Raw genomic sequence first — 22,282 nt, 5'->3', positions numbered from 1 at the left:
AATAAAACTTATTTGTAATTTAATTAATCATTAAAATTTAGTAAGTTTTTGTACGTAAGCAGCAAGTACTTTGTATCTTGCTATAATAATTTTAGATGCATCAAATATTAACGAAATAAAATAAAAATAACAGATAAAACAATTATTAATTGAACAGAAAATTTAAAACATGGAAATGGAGCATGGAATACGTTTTTTGAAATAATTTATAGTTATTTTAAATGTCAAATTAATCAAATGACTGTAAGAAACATAATTAATACATAAAGCTCACAAATTTATACTAAAATTAAAGTGTTTTTTTTATATTTGTCTTAAAATTATCTAAATACATTATGCAATAAGAAAAAAACTATCTAATTAAGAATTTTGAACATTTTTGATTTTCACAAATTTCTACTGGTGTGTGTTCGTGTTCGAGGAGTTAATACAAATTAATGTTTGCACATGCAAAGTTTACTTTTAAAGATTTGTAAATTATATTTCCATTATATTGTTAAATTAAAATTTTAAATTAAATTATATTTTATAGTTAAAATTTGTTTCACGCGTTGTTGAATCAAAATTTAATAAGTTTAAAATATATAATTTGACACTTTTTTAATATATAATTTAGAATTATAATGGTGAGGGAAACAGCTATCATAAGAGAATGCGATTGATTTAATTAAATGTTAGCTACGAAATTGTATTCATGGATATTATAATGTATGCAAGTTTAACTGAAAGCAATTTGCTGCCCTGTCACAATTCGTAAACACAATTATAATATTCCTAGATGTAATTACAAAATGTGTCTTGAAAATATTTTCATTGATATACAATGCCGCAATGTTGTTTTCTGTAATTAGTTATAAATTAACCGTGATAAATTAAATGCAGTGAAAATTATTGCAATTATGCAGATAATGCATGCACAAATTGCATTAAAAAAAAAAAGCTCTCTTTTGCTGTTTGTTGTGAGTTATCTGGTCGCTTTAATACCGATTTGTAGTTTCTTTTATCTCATTATTTGAATAAATCAACAAGCTTATTCCCAAATCTGTAAATTGACCGACATACGATGGCTACATTTTTTTTCTCTTTCTCTTTCTCTATTTTTCCTATTTTTCTTTTAATTCTCTCTTTTTATTTCATTTTCTATCTCCCTTTAAACACTTAATGTCTCCCGCAGTAAAATTTTTCATTAAAAAATCTATTGATTTTATAAAACAATTGTTTTTTTTCTATAAAGAGGGAAAAAATATTTATATTAATTGTTTTTTTTTTCTTTAAATTTGTAATATTAAAAAAATATTAATTTAGTTTACAAATGATAGAATCACATAATTTAATCTTAATAAATAAAATACATTTTATTAACTTTGTAATCACTCGAGTGCATTCTTAAAATTAAAATCTGTAGTTTTATATTTTTATATTTAGCAAGTAGCATAATATTTAGTTACATTGTGTAGCAATTTATTTATTTATATTTTACACAATTAGCTAATAATATATTGATTGTGTTTGGAGAAATAAATACACTCATGCGCCATAATAATTGCAACTTCCATATAGAAATTGGAAGTCTCTCTCTCTCTCTCTCTCTCTCTCTCTCTCTCTATGTATATATATATATATATATATATATATATATATATATATATATATATACATGTTATAAAATATAACTGTTTTCATCAAATTTTATAATTTATTATGAGCGTTTAATATATAATTTGAATTATATTTCAAATAGAAACAAGAAACGTGTACCAAATTGCGGTAGCAATTGCACAGTTCATCTAAAAATCGTTAAACGAGTGTACGAATCCTCATAAACAATATTATTATTTACGATTACATATTACTACATTAAAAAGACGAAAGTAGCAGCTTTAAGTAATCACCTATCGAAAATTTTGATGTGTATTTTTGTAGAGTACAGAGAAAGAAAGAGAGAGAGAGAGAGAGAGGGTAAACAATCGATTACTGCTGGCAATATTAATGTTAATAATATCGTTAACAACAAGTTTTGGATATCAGGACAAGTAGCATCACAGCTGTGGCCATCCAGCCGTCATGATGGCGTCTCTCAGCAGGCTGAAGCGATGAATACACTAATCAGTAGCGCGCAGTTGCCACACAAATTCGATGAAATTAAATACAGGTGGAAATGCCCGACAAAAATGTTTTTTCACGTTACTCTGAAGGGAAATTGGACAAACAAACTACGGGAGGAATGATTTTGCGTTGAAAATACGAGAAGGAATTGGAGTGAATGTCTGCATGGATAATTCATTTCGCGTTGCGGCCCTCTACCCTCGAAGGGACGTTTTCAATCAGATATTGAAGGACGTTTATTCTCGCAATGAAATTAAAAATCTACAATATTTAGGATTTATGAAACAGAAATTTTGAAAGAAATAATAAATTCTTAATTAGCAGTAAAAGCGTTAAAATAATTATATTGTAAAAAACGTTGTGTAGAATAATCAAAAATTAAAATTAATATTTAAAAATTAATCTTATTTGAGCATGAGCGATTTTTGTCTTGTATACAATTTGTTTAATCTTCGGGCTAAATTAATTGTTAGTTTCTATTTATTGAACAAAAAATATGTAAAGAAAATAATTAATATTTCATATAAATGTTTTATATAATATTTTACAAAAAATTATACAGTCAATTGTAGTTACCACAATTTACTAATTTGACATTTAAAATAACTATAAATCATTTTAAAAAACGTATTCCATGCTCCATTTCCATGTTTTAAATTTTTTAGCAGACATAAAGTGTTGAATATAAATCTTTTGTTAAAAATGTAAAATCATAGCAGTGTATAAATGTACTAAATTGTTAACTTGGAGAAGCGTAATTTTTAAGAAAAATAAGTTTAAATGAAACTTTCAATTTTCTATATTGATAAACCATTAATTTCACATGCAAAAGAAAATATATTTTATATTTCTTAAGAAATACGCACAAAGTGTAAGAGGAAAGTACTCAATAATCCTCAGGCATTTAGCTTTCAAATCATCTTATACATAGTGATCGTTATTACCAAAGTATTAAGAGTCTCGTCTTCGACGAGATCGATTCTTAAGTGACGATGAGAAAAAAGACGAAAGAACCGCATTTAAGGGATCGGCGCGTCGATCGCATAATTAGTCACGACGCGCCGGAAAGCGACGAGGGAGGCTTTGTGGAAAATAAGAAGGCAAACAAGGGTGCAATGAATCACGGTCTGATTTGTAGGCGCAGGGTGATCGTGCGGACCGGCCGAGCTCGTTTAAATTCCACGAAGACGTTGAGACTTTTTAAGGAAGAGCCGTTTGTAAAAAAGCACAGATTTCTTTCGGACCAATTAACCTATCGCGACACCTAAAATGCGGAGATAAATCAAACTTCTTGCAAGATCGACACGACACATCAGAAAATTCTTTGGAAAGTTTCAAAATTCATCTGTATAAGTATCACAAGAACAGTACAACTAATTATAAGTAATTAAAGGTGTAGTAACTATAAAAATCTATCCAATATTTTCTAAAAATTTTGTTTTTCTAATGGAACATTTACGTTAACTTCACGAATTTAAATACAAATGTAAATATGTTCCAAACGTTTGTTAAATTTCGTGTAAAAATTATGGATATGTAATATTCAGAATTTTTTAATTAAACTTTGAATGGAAATCCTTGTGAACGTGAGCAGTCTATTATCCATTATTACTGAAAAATATTTTCAGTTTGTAAATATCCTATCACATAATTATGAATAAACTTTCTCTTTATAAAATAAAAATATAGTTAAGTATAATTAATTGCCTCCATATTTTACGGGTCATATCTATTAACCTTTAAGGAACTTTTTCTTCGCTAGACGGATAAAGTTACGGTTCAATTATTATATGCTACAGGTCGGTGGTTAATATTACAGAAGAATTTTCTCTAATACACCTAATGTAAATCGTAATCTGAACTAATCGCTATAGAATCCCCTTCTTCATCGTTATCTTATTATAAGATTCTTCCATATAGCTTACTTCAGTAAATTACGGTGATTAAAAATAATTATTTCTGCTCAATAAATAACGTAAGCTTTAAAAATATGTATTGTTATCATAAACTGACAATATGTATAAATATTTCTGCATTTAGCACAGCAATCCATTTATAAAATCCCGCAATTTATTTTACAATTTTCCAAATTGACTGAATAAGAAGAGCAGTTGTAACTTTTCATTTTCGTAATTTAATAAAATTGAAATTAATCATTTAAACAAGTAATATATTTGAAATTCAAATGATTAATGTTTATAAACTGTTACAAAAAAGTAAACTATTATAAAGGAGTAAAATATTTAAAAATTAATTTCTTTTTTCAAAGAATTATTCCTTCAAATGTTTTACGGCTAACGTGCTGTCCTTTTATAGATTCTATTGCAAATATTGGTTTGCTTCTTTCATGAAAAATTAAAAACTGTAAGATGTAACGTGTTTGAAAATAATGTCATTATTCCGTTCTGTAGTGCATTTCGCAACTAAGCGTCAAATATTGCGCGACCGACCGCGTGAACTCTCGCGAAATTGACTTGGAGCCTTCATAACGAACTCTCGCGCAAATATATATGTGTATGAATATATTAAATACATCACCAAAATGTAATTTTGCTCGGACGAGTTTATACCGGGAGTGATGAGTGGCTCGTAAAAGCCGATGAGTTTACAATGAAATTACATCGTCAGCCGAGCAGCGTTCCACACCTTATTACTGTCATTATGCTTAAACGATCTATCGTGCCGTGAATCAATTCGATAGCCAGATTGATAATCGCTCCAATAGCGAATGTTCCGTGTTCGGATTCATTTTCACGTCGATTTATATCCTGTCTGGATGCGCTTGACGCAGATATCAGTATGCTGAACACATGCAATTGCAATAGCAAAAGTTATCATAAACACTCACAATCAATCGCACATACGACGCAAAAGTAATAATTATATCGTATCATTAATTAGCGATTGAGTGCCGACTAAAGTATAAATCATGAAATATTGTATAGTACATACACGTTTATATTTAATTTTTGTTACACAAATTCTGCTGTGTGTGTGTGTGTTACAAAAACTTTTATTGTGATTACGATTTTCTCAATTAATTTTTGTCAATAAACATATACATCGAAAGAACAATTTTACTGCAGTATCTAAAAATTTAACCAGCTACAGATCAGAAAATAATTTTTGAACCATTAAAATGATCATGGGATGCTTAAACAAGATAACGTCGCTGCAAACAGTCTTGATATTCTAGCAACCAAGTTAAACATCCGATACAATTTTTGAAACGGTTCAACATAATTATTTTTAGATTTGTATTTTTCTTTCCGCGTAATACACAATAAAATAGGAAGTATTACGGAAACATCAAGACAAATAGAGAACCGTGCAATTATCGCTTAACCGCGAGGCACGGGTAAACACTCGTAAATGTCATCTTAATGCAGCTCGAGGCTATCTAGCTATTCCCGCTTTTCAAGCCTGCAATTACTCGTGTAACTGCATTGCGTCGCTCACCATTGTAACATTCGCGCAAATCAACGGCCGTTACACCGGACTTGTAATCCGTCCGCACCAATCTGTCCGCGTGGAACTTTACGACTCCAATAACGATTTTACAATACGTGCAAGATTGCTTCGTCGCGTGTATGTACGCGAGAGCGCACTGAGATACGTACGTATGCACGCGACTACCCCCATTCGTCCAATATCCTCTGGTACAATTGCGCGAGAGAATATCGCGTGACGCGTTCTTCCGATTTTGCGACGGATTCTAATGTGAGCGGGTTCGAGTTCGAAACTAGAAATGAGACACTCTTTTGAATGTCCTTTACCTTTGTACCAGGCATCGATCCCATGCCCGCCGGGCGTTGGTTCCCATTTAAATAGCGTTCCACGCAACACTTGCGAAGTGCTGGAAAATTTGCGAGGCGATAGAAGTAGTTTTGATACTCTATGCAAATTTCTCAATAAGATATTTGTGCTACACAAAAATTAAAAATTTCAAGTTTAAATATATAGTAAAATCATGCATTTAAAATTCAATATTGCATAAAAATAGAAATAGTGAGAATACTCTCGAAAATTAGCCGATAGCGGTAAATAATAATTTTCGGTTTTCTTTGTCGATTTAGTTGTACGTTTATAAATTTACCGAATGTTTCGAGATATTTCAAAATACATGAGATGAATGGTACGTTTAAAACAATTCGTGAAAATGATAATGCATTTGATTCTTTACAAAAGTCGATAACCGTCTGGTCAAAAAGCAAAAAAAAAGTTCAAATGTTGAATGTGAATTCCAGTAGCTCATTAACATTCATCTTTAGACTAACGAACATGAGAAAACTTAAATAGCAAAAGTTGAGAGTTTTCAACGAAGGGTGCGTCAGATGATCTTTCACATCGTCGTGTATACACGTGTATGATAAAAAAAAGTCTTATAAAAACATTCGCATCTTGTGATCTTAAATTAATTATGCAATAATTACATCTAAATTTTAATTAAAAGTCTCTCAGTTTTTTGAATATTATTTTTGCTCAATTAGTAAAGTTACTAAAACGCTTTTTTATGTATATTTAATATAATTTAAAAGCCACAAATCAGGAAAGTAATTAAAATGTATGCTGTGAAGAGAAATTTTCTGATTCCAGCCGGATTAATTTAACGTTCAATTAGCATAGTAAAGCTATCGTATAATTATTGTAATTCAGATTCAGATAATTATCGCATAATTATTGCAGTTCACAAAATCAGAGCTTAAAGAATTATTTGTAAATAATTCATCTGCCAAAACTGTTCGCAAATAGATAAAAAGAAAATTATATTATCTGAAAGTTAAACTTGTAAATCAAACTGAAAAATACATAAAACGTTTCCTGTAAAATTTATTTTAGTATAGAAAAATTATATATATTTTATCGCTAAATTTTAAGTATGCACGGAGCATGGAAAAACTAAGATTTGCTATTGTAGAAAAAAAATTTCAATCGCAATCACAGAAAAATTCAAGATAACACAAAATTTTTATTGCTTGTATTAACATTAAGTAAATAAATACTGAAATAAAATAAATGACAAATATTGAAATGATTTTTTCGTACAGACGTTTCATATCTTCCGGATATTCAAAATAGACACGAGGTTTTACTTTTTTTTTTAATCAGTAGTCAAAAATCAGTTGTCGTTTCTTTTTACAAAAGTTTTTCCTTGCAATTGGTCCGACAACGCGTGCTAATTTTTAGCGTAAATTTAGTTTAAACCAGTGGAGAGAGCTGTTGGCGAAAATTCGACGAGGGGTAAAACAATCAGACTAACGCGAAAACTGTATCAGACGTGCAATTCGCACTAATTGTCCCGCCGGTCCTTCCAGGCGGTTCCCATCCCTTTTCTCACCGGTGATAACTGCCCGCCTTCTAATCTCCGAGCTTGTGCTACAATAGGGTGATGATTACCTGAACGGAGCAATTTGGTATCCTCGAAACGGAGGCTATGAGAAGAGACGATACCTTTCGTGTCTCTCCTCTTCATCCTCCTCACGCTATCGCGACGTTTGAAAGCACATGTGATGATCTCTTCTCAATAATTTCAAAAATAAAGAAAATATGATATTTGGCGAAGCTACTAAAATATTCTAATAATGTAATATTAAATTGTATAGTATATGAGATTTGGCTTGCACTTGATTACTTTAAACAATCTACGATTTGCGTCAAAATTTAAAATAAAAGTATGTTTATAATTTTATTTATATATATATATATATATACATATATATATTATGTTCTGTATATATGTGAATGCAATATTGCTTATTTGCTACAACAACGACATAATTTAAACAAAATCTCCGATATTGAATCATTAAAATTGTCATTCTTAAATATACTGCAGACTATAAACGAATAAAAATATTATTAGTTTTTCACTCATTACATTAAATTAGCATCAGAATTTTCTAGTAGTGCAGATTGATTCTAGTAGTGCAGATTGATTCTAGTAGTGCAGATTGATTCTAGTAGTACAGTTCATTTTTAAGTCACGTAAAAAAAGTCGAAAAAAACCTTTTAATATTTAATATGATTTATCCGATTCTATGATTATGTCTTTTAAACAATGCATTGATATAATTACGATGGAACTGCACTTTATTCAAATAAAATTATACATCTTTTATAAGTGTCTTACCATTGCCAAAATTAACAGATGCATATATAAATATTATATATATATATATATATTCCAATATTTAAATATTTTTTGTATCACGTAAGGTAATAAATAGAATTCTATCCTAAATTCTGACGCAAGTTATAGGTCGACTAAAGTGAATTTTATTTTCCTTCTTTCAAATCAGTTTCTTTAAATACCAAATAATAGATGTGCTTTTCTCGTTTTGCGTTAAAAAAAGCTGCCTATAATAATATCACGTTTGGATTACTTTAATACCAAAGATATTCTATTTTTCAAACGATAATTTTAAAATTACAACTTTAATAAAATAATTAGATATCCAGTGGAAAGCGCACGCTTTTATCTTATATAAATGATCTAATTATCCATATTTGATTTCTCATATTTGATTGTTTCAAAAACGCAATTTTTAACCGGAAACAGAACAGACCGGATATGTTTAATCGCGTGAGATCGTCGCGGGAATAGTTATCCATTATGCTATTCGTTTCTCGCACTGTGATAGGCTGTATTTCTCTCGGCAGCGATCCATCTCCTTCTCGTCGCTCGTAGATACATGTACTTATTCGAACATCCGTCTACCTGCACGTACATCTCTAGAGGACTATAGCTCTTCGCGGCCCAAAAAGGACTTCCCATTCACTACTTCACTAAGGTCCTTTTTCTATTTCTTTCGATAGTCTTTTTACCTTTTTCCTATCTATTTCCTCCTCTAACAACATAAACCCATAGTACTTGCGCGTATAGGCAAAGCTGTGAATACCTCTACGGTTATCAAAGCATTTCTTTTCGTAAATATGTAGTAAGTAAATTTTAATGGAACTTGCAATCAAAATTTTCCTCTTGCGTAATTTTTTGTATATCTAAAAAGTTAAAAATTTTATAACACAAAAAGAAGAAGAAATGTCATTTTTCGGTCGAGGCAAACTCTCTGGTGTTTAATAATATTTATTATTGTTCAAAAATACTGTGTTCCTAATTACTATCTTCTTCTCCCTCGAACGAAAAGAATGATGCCTTAAAGTTTTGCGAAATCAAGATTCAACGAAGTAGCCGGAGACTCATCATCAGTTTCAGTAGAAATAAATTTAACACTCGATTAGCGGTTGCACATGCAACTGCGACGCTTAACGAGACGAGCAAGAAGCGCAATGGGATGCGTGTGGTCATCGAAATGATTCATGCGTTCCGGAGCGGCGACAAAGCGGCGCGCCTCCGAAAACTGACACGCTTCATAACCACAGAGGACGCACCGGGCCGAATAAACGCGTTATTGGAAAGCAATCAGTGGGATAACGTAATTATCGTACTGTACGCGCGCCACGCACAGGATCGTTATGACGACGCGACAGGTTTGTCATAGACTGAGAAATATGCGACTGTGCTCGCCGATCGAATATTTCCAGCGGAACGACTATTGAAAATCTCAATTGGGCGAAATGCCGAAAATATAAAACACGACCGAAATAGACGTGGGAATCCTTCGTTAGAGTCTCTGCGTCAGCTTTTTCGCCGGTGCAAATGTACTGAATTTTATCCTCAATTAATTTCTGAACAAAGAGAGATTCTATAACAGCGGCCACACTTGATTAAAATTTAACAAACAAAATAGCTCTTGCTAACGTTCATTATTTCGTTCGCGGTAAATTTTGTTCGGGTATACCTTTTCGTGTATATTTCGCCACGTTATCGCAAGATCAGCCAGAAAGTGGTTGTAGGTACTTGAGGGACATAAGAGGCAATGTCTTTCACGTCAAGTTGTTTCATGGCGAAAAACGTGGCATCAAACTTGAGAACGAAAATCAAGGTACACTCGAGAGTCGCTGGATGGAAATGGAAACCTGAGTGAAAGGTGGACAAGCAAAAAGCTATCCACCCAGGGGCGGATAAATATTAACTCTTTTATAAATATGAAACGCGCTCGACGCATCCTCTTGTTACGCCGACGAACGAGCGTGGCCGCTGGATGAAAATGGAACAGAGCGCATGGGAATGGAGAATTGCGGTGGAAGGTGCAGACTATGAAAGGAGCATAATGTATGAAAATTGCACTCTGTTTACGTCAGAAATTAATTTATCATCACCGTTAAAAATTGATTTATCGATACCGATTAACGGCTATAACCTAACGTTCAAAGTATCGTTGAATCAAATACTTCAATCTTAAAACGAGCTTAATGTATTATTATAATACATAGATAATCGATTGCTTAAAAATCAATTATAATTTCTTAATATGTTAATAAAGTACGTGTACTTGAGGTTCCTAATTTGAAACAATCTTTCTTTCTTCTGAAAAAAATATTCTATAGATGTAATACAAATAATTGTTATGCTGTAACTATATTTATAAAGGCGAAAAATCGTTTTCTCAAAGTGCGAGAAGAGTGTGAGAAGAGAATCGGTTCCCGATTTTAGAGAGACATTTCGCTACACGCGTAAGCGCGGATTTCAATAAACTCTACTTCGAAAACGTATCGAAGGCTCTCTCTCTACGTATGGAAATCCGGTCGACCGGCTTTTCTCGCGCTTTCCGAGAAGATTCCGGAAGCTCGTATCTCCGCTAAACAGCAGTTGAACCATGGCGCGCACGCGGGGGGTATGCATCGAGAAGGTGCACCGGGATGGCTAAAGCCGATTGAAACAATCGGCGATCAGTGTTCGGTGATCCCGCTCGGAAATGGCGAAGGATGAAAGGGTAGAAGAGAGGGAGCGAAATCTCGCAGCCTCGTCCCCGGCACCACGAACAATCCTTCCCAAGGCGTCGACTGAGATAAATCTCCGACGGATGCAGCCGCCTCGCGACAGGGAAATAAAGGCTGCAGGATTCAGCGGCGGCTTGTCGATAAATTTTGTATTGGCTTCTTTCGAAGGTTCCCATCAACATTTCTAGTGTTGCTGAAGTATTGCGAATTCAAGTAATTATGCAATTAACGTAATGTAACTTCTCAGCGGAGCGCAAAGTTCGAAACGGTTTCGAAGTATGCAGTTTCTGATTTCAGAAATCTGTATAGATAAAATAAACTATCGTAAAAGGCAAACGTATTGGATACACGCATTTTATTGATAACGAAAGAGACATCAATTATTTTAACGTAAATTTATCTAAAATAGTTTCATGAAATACAGAGTAAAGATAAAACAAAAATCAGTTTTCTACCACCTAGGAATTCTCTGCGCTATTGCTATTCCAATATTCTCTACCCGGACTTGCTAAACGCTAATGCATTCAGTATGTAGTTCAGCAACTCAAGATTCGTATACGCGCGTATGCATTTAACACGTAGCTTTGAAAATCCCAGGCCACTTATGATAATGAAATTATTTCCCTCTTGATACGTCAAGGTGGATAGCAAGATCTCCAAGGACATAATGTCGTCCTTACATTTTCATCACGTGTTGCATATATCCAGTGTAAGACGCAGCAAGAATTTTAAAGTTGCCTTTTGACTATCGCAAAAGAGCAGAGACGTTGAATGAACCACCTCTCACTCGAAGAAATTACTTTATACGCGCAAAGTCCATTCGTCTCAACGATATATTCTTTTGATCGCATAAGTTGCTATAAAATTCAATCAATTTCTAAAATCTTAAAATATTTTTCGGAATTAATGGACAAGTTCTCTTTTTTTTAACTTATTAATAAATAATTGTAATTTTAAATCGCGATTAATTTTTTACAGAATTATCAACTAAAATAGATTGTACAAAGAAACACAATCAGGTATCTTCCTTTAATTTTAGTAAGCCTTGGATGTGTTAAAATATATACAAAAATAAGAGACACGTATTTTTTTTACACCTGTCTCTGCACGCATAAAATAGTTCTTTGAAAAAAAATTGGTTTTCTTTCGAAACAAATGTCGAAACTGTAAAGGTAGAAGAAACGTTTTAAATAAAAATTCAATGGTTTCAAGAGTACCTTATAATAATAATAAATTGATTTTTAAATAAAACTTTTTATTTAAAAATTTTATTTTTAACTTCCATTAAAGATTTTTTTAAATTATTATTATGAAGTACTTTCAAAACCATTCAGCTTTTTCAAATAAAAAAATTTTTCTATCTTTATCTTCTTAACGTGAGACGACACTTATAAAAAATGCCTCTTATTTTTGTCTATATTTTATTTAATACATCCAATGCTTATTAAAATCAGAGAAAGTCACTTGGTTTCGTGTTTTTGTATTAGTAAAAAATAAAATTAATTTCAAAGAGTATATTGTTACACAGTGAGTACCATTAAAAAAAAATCGTTTTAAAGATTAAGGAACGATCACTGAAGATCAATTTATCACATATCCATGTATATCCATGCCCCAGGTTCATATTGAAGCCATATATTAATATTAAAATATTACTCTCTTATCGATGGATTGTGAACGAGTTTGTTGTTTGTTGGATCTTTCAAATTGATTACGTAATAAAAATTCTATCGTGATGTTCGATGAATGATTAACGGCATCCGACTTGGCCCGGAAGTGATGGGAGTCAGCGCTTCAATCCCCAGGTGGTAACCCATCGAATCGTGCCGCCACCCTCGTTCCGTCGGTGTGAAATTGTCGATGCAATCCCTTCGCTCCCTCTCCTCCCTTGGCATTCTCTCTATCCCAAGATAGAGTAGATAGTGTAAGCGAGATACCCGTGTGCATAAAAGTTCTTGCCGCGGATCAAAGTAATTTCTTCAAAGCCACGTATTCCCGTAGGGATCGACGGAAGTGGCGGAGTTCAATGGTATATTTTTGGCTCCAAATTTTCTTCAAAGTGGCAACACGATGGGGTGAGGGAATAAATAAAAGGTTTGGCGGAAGCACAAGTGCTTCTTCGGGTTCTTTGTGCGTGTAGAATTATTCTCAAAAGTGATTCCAAGAGGATACCATCATCCGCGTGAAGTATACCGCTACAATTGATACGTGAACACGTGTGTACGTAACGCTCGTGCAATTTTTAAATAAACTTATGTTATATGGATGACCCATGCCTTTTTCCATGGGAATCCCGCATCTCAATTTTCTCAGGCAACACTAAAAAATTTACAAGTTCGCGAGGGACCAGAGAAACCCAAGAAATTGTCGTTTCGTTCATCGGCATTGCCATTGCGCAAAGCAGAAGAAGACGGAAAATTTTTAATTAACGGACAGAGAAGAGAATGAGTTCTCGTTCGCGAGCAGTCGAGATCGACCAAGTTGTACTTCGCCCCTGACGAAGAACAAACGCACGCGACGACTTGCCGATCGAACAAAGTTGGGGATCGGCGAGGCTGTTGACATTTAATTTGAATCGAATGAGACCGGCTCCCTCGTTATTGATCCCGGCGGGTTACGATGATGACAGGATGCTCGTTACATTTATCTGACTTTCATTTTGCAACTGAATTTCGTTCTGAGAATTATTTATATATCGTGACCGCGCTACTGTGGTTTTGTCCAGGCAAGAGTGCCAGAGAAATTAATAATTTGTCGTTTCCTCCGCTTGAAAGAACATGCATATGGAATACTGTGATTCTACAGTGGTCACGACTGCTAAATATTATATATATGCATATAATATGTGAAAGAGATATAATAACAAGATATAATAAAATTTTTAGAATAAAAACTCCCATTCATTCTAGTTAATTTTATGTGAGATAATCTTTGAAATGGTAAAATACGAACCCTAAATATTTATTAGCAAAACACAAAATAATTGGCGATGCAGCGAAAAATAGAAACGTAGTACGCTGTTTTATTTGGAAAATAACGTTAAAACTTTGTTCAACAATTTTCGTTGGAATAATCTCTCCATCTCATTTGCCGCTGCTTAGTTTGCTCGCTAATTTTCGTCGGATAATTCGTCACTGGCTGCAGCCTCGCGTTTTTGAGAGACCGTCACGACGACGCCGTCGTGACGTGCCGGTCGATGCAATCCATTCGTTTCGAACGTCAGTTCCTTCGTCAGGGACCGACAGTCTCGCCGACACGTCCGTAATTATCTTCGCTTTCCGATCCCTTGGGAACTCCGTGGCAGCCCTAATTAACGCGCTACACAGCTCGGCCATTTCGCGTCGTAAATATTTTCGACGAGAGATGCGTTCCGTCACGCTCACGTCCACTTCGCTGCGCCTAACGGAGTCACGTGACGAAATCCACGGGATCTAATTTAGTCGAACGTAATCACGAAATACCACACGTGTCTTTTAAAAAAATAACAGCTCTGTAGTATTTAAAAATGCGAATAACATGTAACTGAGGGAAAATGTTGAGATTTTAATATTAGTTGTACGGTGTATAAAATAAAATTGAATCAAAAGATCAAAAATTTTTTAATCATTACGCATAAAAAACTAATCAACTGATCAGAAATTCGTCAGCTCAACAGAGACCTATGACAAATTAAAAATTATAGCTTATATAAATTTACAGATTATTTTTCTTTAATTTTACTAGTTTTTAATTTTCTTGCGCAAGTTACGTAAAACTTTGTGGTAGATACATTTATATTTTATTTCATGTACTAGCTTCGGTACATTTCACGATAGCAAAAAATATACTTTGCCATTTAATACGCTGCTAGTGCATACTACGTAATGGGATAATTTATCCCATTTTCAATTTAATTTGATATACTATTCATGCTCTGTAATGGATATACCTCTTATTACGAGTGAGTGTGTATATATCCATTTGCAAAACATAATACAAACCCGTTCACGTCCTTAAATATAAAAAGAAAAACTACTCAAAAGATGATTAGGAAAAAATTAATTAAAATATAAAATTAAAATATTAATCAAGATATTGCAGAATTATCAACTGTAACATAAATAACGAGTCCTACAATCAATTCCATTATCATCTCACTTTCATTCCGTGAACTATTTTGGGCGTCCATTTGAGTCCATTTGAGAAGTCTTAGATCAAGTTACGATACGCACAAAAAGGTTGATTATATTCAATAAAGGAAACGTTAAGCTTTCTTCCTGAGAGAATCATATTGCTTTACCGAAATAAGTGTGCTGTATTTTCCTCCTTTCTTCCTTCTGAGTGGATATTCCTCCTGTTCGTAGGCGGCCGAAACGCGCCCCGTCGAGGAAGGTTTGTCTTCGTCAAGCAGCCGAAAGGAGCGGAAAAGAGGCAGCTTTTTAGAAAGCACACTCTCTCCGCCTTCGTCTTCAAGACGATTCACTCGTCAGGGAGAAGGATGGTGTATTGCCGCTTGAAAAATGAATAACTCGCCAGGGCGAAAGGAAGTTCCGCGCTGTCGGGCCAATCGGCCACCGACGAATGACACAACACTTTGTAACAATCTTGTAAGAGGCTACTCAGACCTTCAAGAAAATCACCAAACTTTTCATTTTGTGTGTGTGTGTGTGTGTGTGTTCATAGAATAAAATTAAATTATATATATAACGCAATCGTAACACACAACATGCTCGTGACAAGACGGAATTGCTTTCATTTTCAGAAATATACACGAAATAATATTATGTAATAAATAACACACGGCAATGAACGAGAAAAGAATGGAAGCGAAGAGATTACGAATATTATTTTTCCTGTCACATCTGCAGCCACTCCTCGTAAACTCTGTCATTTTAATTATTAACCTGAGATTAATCCACGACGTAAACCCCAACGCATCCGGAGGTGCATCCGACGATGCAGTATCCTCCTTCCCCCGTTGCACCACGTTCACGCAAGAAACTCGACGTGCGCGGCAAGAAAATTTCCGCCCTCGAGAAGGAAAGACAATTTCCTCCCTGCTTAAGGATCCTCTTTCTTCCGGCCCCTCGAAACACCAGGCTGCACCCTTTAACGATGCTCATGCTGGATACGGTGGAAGGGAAGGTAAAGGAGATGGCAGTGGAGAAAATCCGCACAGTGCGCGCCCGCGGGATCCAAAGTTTCCAGCAACACGTAAGTGGGTAGTTAAGCCACACGATAGTGCCTCCGACTTCAAACTCCCTCCTCCCGTTCCTGGAGCGTAAGGCACCCTTCACCTTATACGCAACTCATCGTCCTAATTAATATCAATTTCGCTAATCTGTAATGCGAACGCCATTCCGCTCAGTTCACGAAGGTACTCTTCGTCGATTACGCGAGATAATTCAAATTTACAGCGACGCTGTCGTTTTCAGATTTACCGTTTAACGTTCACCGTGACACATTCAACTTAAACTTAACGAAATTAAGTAAACAAATTAATATCACAATAAAATATTTCGAGAACGGAATTACGTGAGACATACACGAAAGATTGATAAGAATTATTTCATAAATTGAATGGATTTGCCACGAGATGGAAAACACGCAATTTCAACTGAAATGCTAATACAGGAAAAATTGATTAATAACGCTGATAATAATATATAAAAAAAAAGAACTTAATTTTGACGTGATAAATGGAACTTCGAGCGATATGTGATTTTATGACTTTTACTGATGCGAGTATTATATAATAATAATTTTATTTATGCAAACTTCTGCGCATCAAATAGGATATATTATTTCAATTTTAAATAGCAGTATGAATATCTATCGATAGTATGCTAATATCCAATTTAATACATGGCTCACGTTTTCATATGAAGTGCCGACTGCAGCGTGTAGGTAGCATACGTATAGTTTGATATTTTAAATGCTAATGCGAACAATGGGATACCGATACACAATCTCTATAATCCGACGTTTGTAATTTCAGATTTTGATTTCAAACTCAATTCGGAACTACTAAATTATTATTAGCACAAAACACGAGTGCAATTGCAGGTAATTAATTAAATAACTGAAAATAGTGTTGATTTTAACAAAATGACATTTTAACGAAATCAGCTCATGTTGTGATAATCAATATATTTTATATATAATATTTTTTCCTTATTTGATTACTCTTGAGAAACATTTTATCTTATTTTTATCTTAGTTTCGATATAATTTCAAACGGAGAATGTAATAAATGTCTCAGTATCGAGATATCGATTTTTACAAGTTAAACTGTGCACTCCACAGTGTGTGCAAAAGTATTCCTTTATAATTAATTTCGAAAACGTTACTTTTACAACATTTCAATGTAATGTGATTTAGTTGCAAAAGATAGTTTAAGGATTATCTCTCACGAAAAAAAATTTTTTTTAATGATTATAATTTTTCTTCGCAACAATACAAAATTCAAAATTTCTTCGTGACAAATTCATAACTAAAGAATATTTTTAGTTGAATTACAACGTTTTCAAAATAACTTGTATATACTCAATGTTAATACAATAATTAATCGCATCATATTAATTCGCCATCAATTAAACGAGGAGCAGTATTGCCCTTTTTTGGACACCGATTACGAGCTTTGAAAACTTTCTTGAGAGCAACTGCGACAGAAGTGGAATAAAAGCTTATTGACACGTCAGAGAAAGAGAGACAAGAGGAAGGATTTTTCACGTCTACAGGAGTTGGCGCTTCAATATTGAACTCGTTACATTCTTCGTCAATCGACAAGTTCTCAATTCTGCTAATTGAGCTACCGAATACAATAAAAAAACAAGGGTAGATTTCTCCATTTTTTCTTTCAGCTCCTTCCTTCCACATTTTCCGAAGATCCTTAATGTTATGTCACCAGCAATGACAAGAACGTCGTGAAAGTAGATGAAAGGTTGATGAGAAAAGGAGTACGAATTTGTCGATGGATTTATTTGACTTATAAAAAAAGTGAAAAAAAAGGGAAGGAAAGGAGGGAGAGAGAAAGAGAAGTATATTTTCTCACAATCCAAAAATGGAAATATGCAGGAGGAAAATAAACCTTTGTAAGAAACTTGTTGCATCACAAATAACACAAATAGAAGAGAATAATAGATAATACTTATTACTAATTAAATTAATTACTGATAATCATTATTACTTTGCTGCATATTTGTTTCTTAAATCTGAGGATATTATCTGTAGAATTATCAAAGTTGTGTGGATACTTCACTTTTTTATAAAAAATATAACATAATCTCTTTTCTTTTTGCTTGATATTGCTAGAATTAATGCTCGACACGGATTATTAAATATTGTCTCCTGCGTTGAAGAAGTTAATAATGTTTATTTGATCCGGCCAGTTTAATTACAACGCCCGCGTAGTTAGGGTTGGATAACCGGTTGATCTCCCGGAAAAATACAGAAAGACGATAACGAACGATATCGATCGGCAAATCCACCATCTTGCTCGATCTCGGTATCGCAGATTAAAGGAAAATGGGAACAGGGATAAAGACCGATGATCGGGGAACTTCATCGGCAAAGTTTACTTTTATCGGGAGCAACGTGGGATTGAATTTCAATGTTATTACGGATAAGGAGAACACTATCGCAACGGAAAGAGGTAAGAGGACGAGGTCTTAGGAACTTTACGGATTTCTTCGGAATTTGCAGAACCATGTCCGTGACGTGACTCGCAAGAGCGCGATATTATTTTGTAGCGCCGGCTAAACTATTGCCTGGACATTTATTAAATATTAGTCTGATCTACTCTAATTTGTCTCCCTCTAAAACTATTCTTATTATAATTTTTTTAAATATACTTCAGCAGTTATTCTTTTATATACATTTTGTTGCGTTATAAATAAAAACATAAAAATACGCTTTGGAGATTGGCTTTTAATGTTATAATTAAATAATAAAGACATAGTTGTGAGAGCACTGCGAGCACTGTGCTTCTTGCATCTAATCACTTCATAAAGACGTGAAGTTCGCCGCAAAGTCGTCCTTTGGGCAGTTCGCACGGATTTACGGAGATACAAGATCTTCGAGTAACGTGAGAGGCCACAATTAACGATCCCGTTAATTTAATTAATGTTCGTCGTAAAAACCGCGCCCAGTTATGCTTGCTAAAGCACGACTTCATCTCGTATAAGTAGGAAAAAGCAAATATTATTTAAATAAGAAATACCAGTGAAATAATGTTGTCTCGTCTTATTTAATCGTAATTGGTGTTTGTGGGTCCAGTATTCAAAATATTAAATTAATGTATCTCCGTTTATATATAAAGTCATTATAATTGAAAAATTTATATGAATATCAAAATTCAACGAATCAAATTATACAACTTGAAATTATGTAAGCTCGTTGAAAACATTTATTATAAAAAAATTTGATAACATGAAAGAAATTTGGCACGTAATTGAAAAAAATATCTACTGAATCTACTGGACCAGTGAATTAAAATTAATTGTTATATATACGATATGCACTTTGAATATATTACTTGTAAATATTACTATATTTATAAAACTATCGCGTAGATGATAATTTTTAAAAAATCATACGGATCATCTGTCGTCGTTAATATCTTTCTGAAATTTTGTTATCCCGTCAATTCATATATCACATCAAAATTTTATTATCTTATGCATCTTCTACGAAACAGAATTGATTGAACTGACCTATATTTGTTTCCCTTCATTCTCTTCAAGGATTACAGAGTGAAAAGAACGAGGTGGGAAAATGCAACGAGCTAATTCGTTTCCACGAAGGAAATTATGTGGCTTTGCATGCAGGTGCAGTGCACCCGCCGATTATTTCCGACCAATGCAGTCCAACGTTTTTCCACAATACTTTCGATTCGGTAATTTTAACATTGCGATATGCGTGTTGCCTCTTCACACGATCAATGAACTAATTTGTATGCGTTGTTTTAACAACGATTAAAATCTATATTAATGTTTAATGAAGAAGAAAACAACGTGACCATTAACGAGAATACATATAAAAAAACAATATGGATTTTAATTCTGTTTTCAATTAATTAAATAGCACAGAAAAGCTAAGCTAACTTTCTCACACGTACAATTTTAATTTAATAACTTCATTAATTGTTATATATTGTTAATGTATCAAAAATATATATAATAAAATTGTAAATAAATAATTTATCAATCCAAGATCTTGGATCAAATTAAAAAGTACGAGGAAAACGATGGCTTTATAGACTGAAATTAGACGAGGATCATAAACAAAATATGATATCGCAAAAAATAGCTCGTAAACGTCTGACTAACTAACCGGAAAACTGCTGTAATTACAAAGTGCGTACGTGCGTGCGTACCCAGTAATTACTTTACGACGGAAACGGAAAGTTAACCGTCGTTCGACGAAAGCCAAGTGATACGTTGCTCACATCCTTCGTACTTTCCACACTGCTTTCACAAGTTTTAAAGCACATCTAAACCTGCTCCCATTATTTTAAATCCAAATTCAATAAAAACAAAGAAAAAGAAAATAAAATTAAAAATATGGTTTTACACTCTATGTATGTTCTATATATATTCTATACACAGGAATTTAATTCATACAATGTTTTAAATATTAAAAATATTTTTAATTAATTAATTTTTCATTAACCTTTACATATATTTTTTAAAAAAAGTTTCTCTCAAAAAGTATATCAATTTTTAAATTAATTTTTCAGATCAGTAAAACTTGTAAAAATTTTATCGAAATAGATATTGAAAATGTTCTACACTTTTCCAGTAAACGCGGAGGATATTTTTTTATTTTCTATACACAACAAAGGAAAGTGACAACTCGATAAACTGTCGTCTGTGCTTGGATAGATCGCAACTTTAGGTACGCTCTTGGATACATCGCGGCCGATCTCAAAAGTTTAGCAGACTCCGGCCTCGACGTTAACTCGACGGAGTTACGATACTAGACTAGGAGAGGCTCGTATCTCGGGGTTTAATGGGATCGGGACAAAGTGGCCGCGGCAAAATAAAACGAGATAGCGCGGCGCGAGGCGCGCAACTTTTAAAACTACGGTGGGAAATGTAATTTACCGTCGATGCGAGAGACCCGCGCGACAATTCCCCAGCTTTGTTCCTACCAGTTAATTACATGCAAACAATTAATTAACCGCGCGCCCATTGGCATACCGTTTGTCTTTGCAAATACTCCATCGAACTCCTTTGCTCCTTTGGATTATTTATCGCTGGTGATGCAACGAATTTTCGCGACGAGTTACTTTAACTAACTCGAGTGTAACTAGTTTCCTCTCTCTCTCTCTCTCTCTCTCTCTCTCTCTCTCTCTCTCTCGTGCGCGGATTTTAAAACAGAAATCTACGAGGATGGGATTAAATTGTACTAGTAAAGATAGCTTCGCAGACATTTAAGACAATCAAAGTGAAAATCTTACGTGCAGTATCAAATTAGTTGTATAATACGATCAGCAAAAGCTTTCTATATGGCGGAAACGGTGTTACCGAATTATGTTTAAAATATACCATTTTAATTCTGCGCTCTGTGATATTAACTTACAATGCCATATAATTCTGTCGTATATTATGTTCATAATAAAATAAATTTATTCCGTAATCGTAACATCCTATTTTTTCAATTTCCTCTTCACACGAAACAACAATTTTTTAATGTAATTTTATTAAAGCGGCATAAAGTAAGATATTTCATTTATCTATGTTTAAAATGTGCAAATTTTTATATTAAATAAATATAGGTATATAATATCACAAAGTAATGATATTGCATTGTTGATTACACGGAAGATAAATAATAATAAAAAAAAACAAATGTATCTCTGTAGCCCGTTTATCGAGTCTTTCAATTAAATCTTCCATTACACTCTCCATATCAAAGTAAATATTTATGTCATTTTATTACAGCAAATTATGTTTTTCGATTTAAACGCGTTTGGATTTACTTTATTTCTACAATATCGGTTTAACGAGAATATATAATAGAAAACAAGACGAATTCATATATAAAAAAGCAGATAAATATAAAAATTGTTTGCTCACTTACCGATTCTCCATTTTGCACTGGCCTTCTTGAATCTTGCAGTTGGTTTTGAAATCTTTGTAGATCTGACTGCAAGGTTTCCCACGTAGACAAAGATTAAGCGCGTGATTGCACGTCGGCAATGCATCTATCGGATATGGATCTTTGTCTGCAAAGATATACACAGGAAAAAATAAGTAAACGTTCCTTCAACAAGTTTATCAAAAATTAATAAGACAATAAGATAAAATACTGACACTAAGATAAAATACTGACAATAAAATAAAATACTGAC

At 33.4% G+C, this 22,282-nt stretch overlaps 1 protein-coding gene across 1 annotated transcript in view; it reads right to left on the bottom strand.

Annotated features, from left to right (window-relative positions):
* LOC105193207 overlaps window positions 1–22,282 on the bottom strand; it is a 293,217-nt gene that overhangs the window by 116,775 nt on the left and 154,160 nt on the right. Inside the window, 1 exon segment of the mRNA XM_039454349.1 lies at window positions 22,012–22,156. Within this exon segment, the coding sequence (XP_039310283.1) occupies window positions 22,012–22,156 (145 nt within the window).

The sequence above is a fragment of the Solenopsis invicta genome, chromosome 10 (assembly GCF_016802725.1).
Source record: "Solenopsis invicta isolate M01_SB chromosome 10, UNIL_Sinv_3.0, whole genome shotgun sequence".
In the NCBI taxonomy this organism is placed as follows: Eukaryota; Metazoa; Arthropoda; class Insecta; order Hymenoptera; family Formicidae; genus Solenopsis; species Solenopsis invicta.
This window is presented reverse-complemented; position numbering and strand designations above follow the sequence as displayed.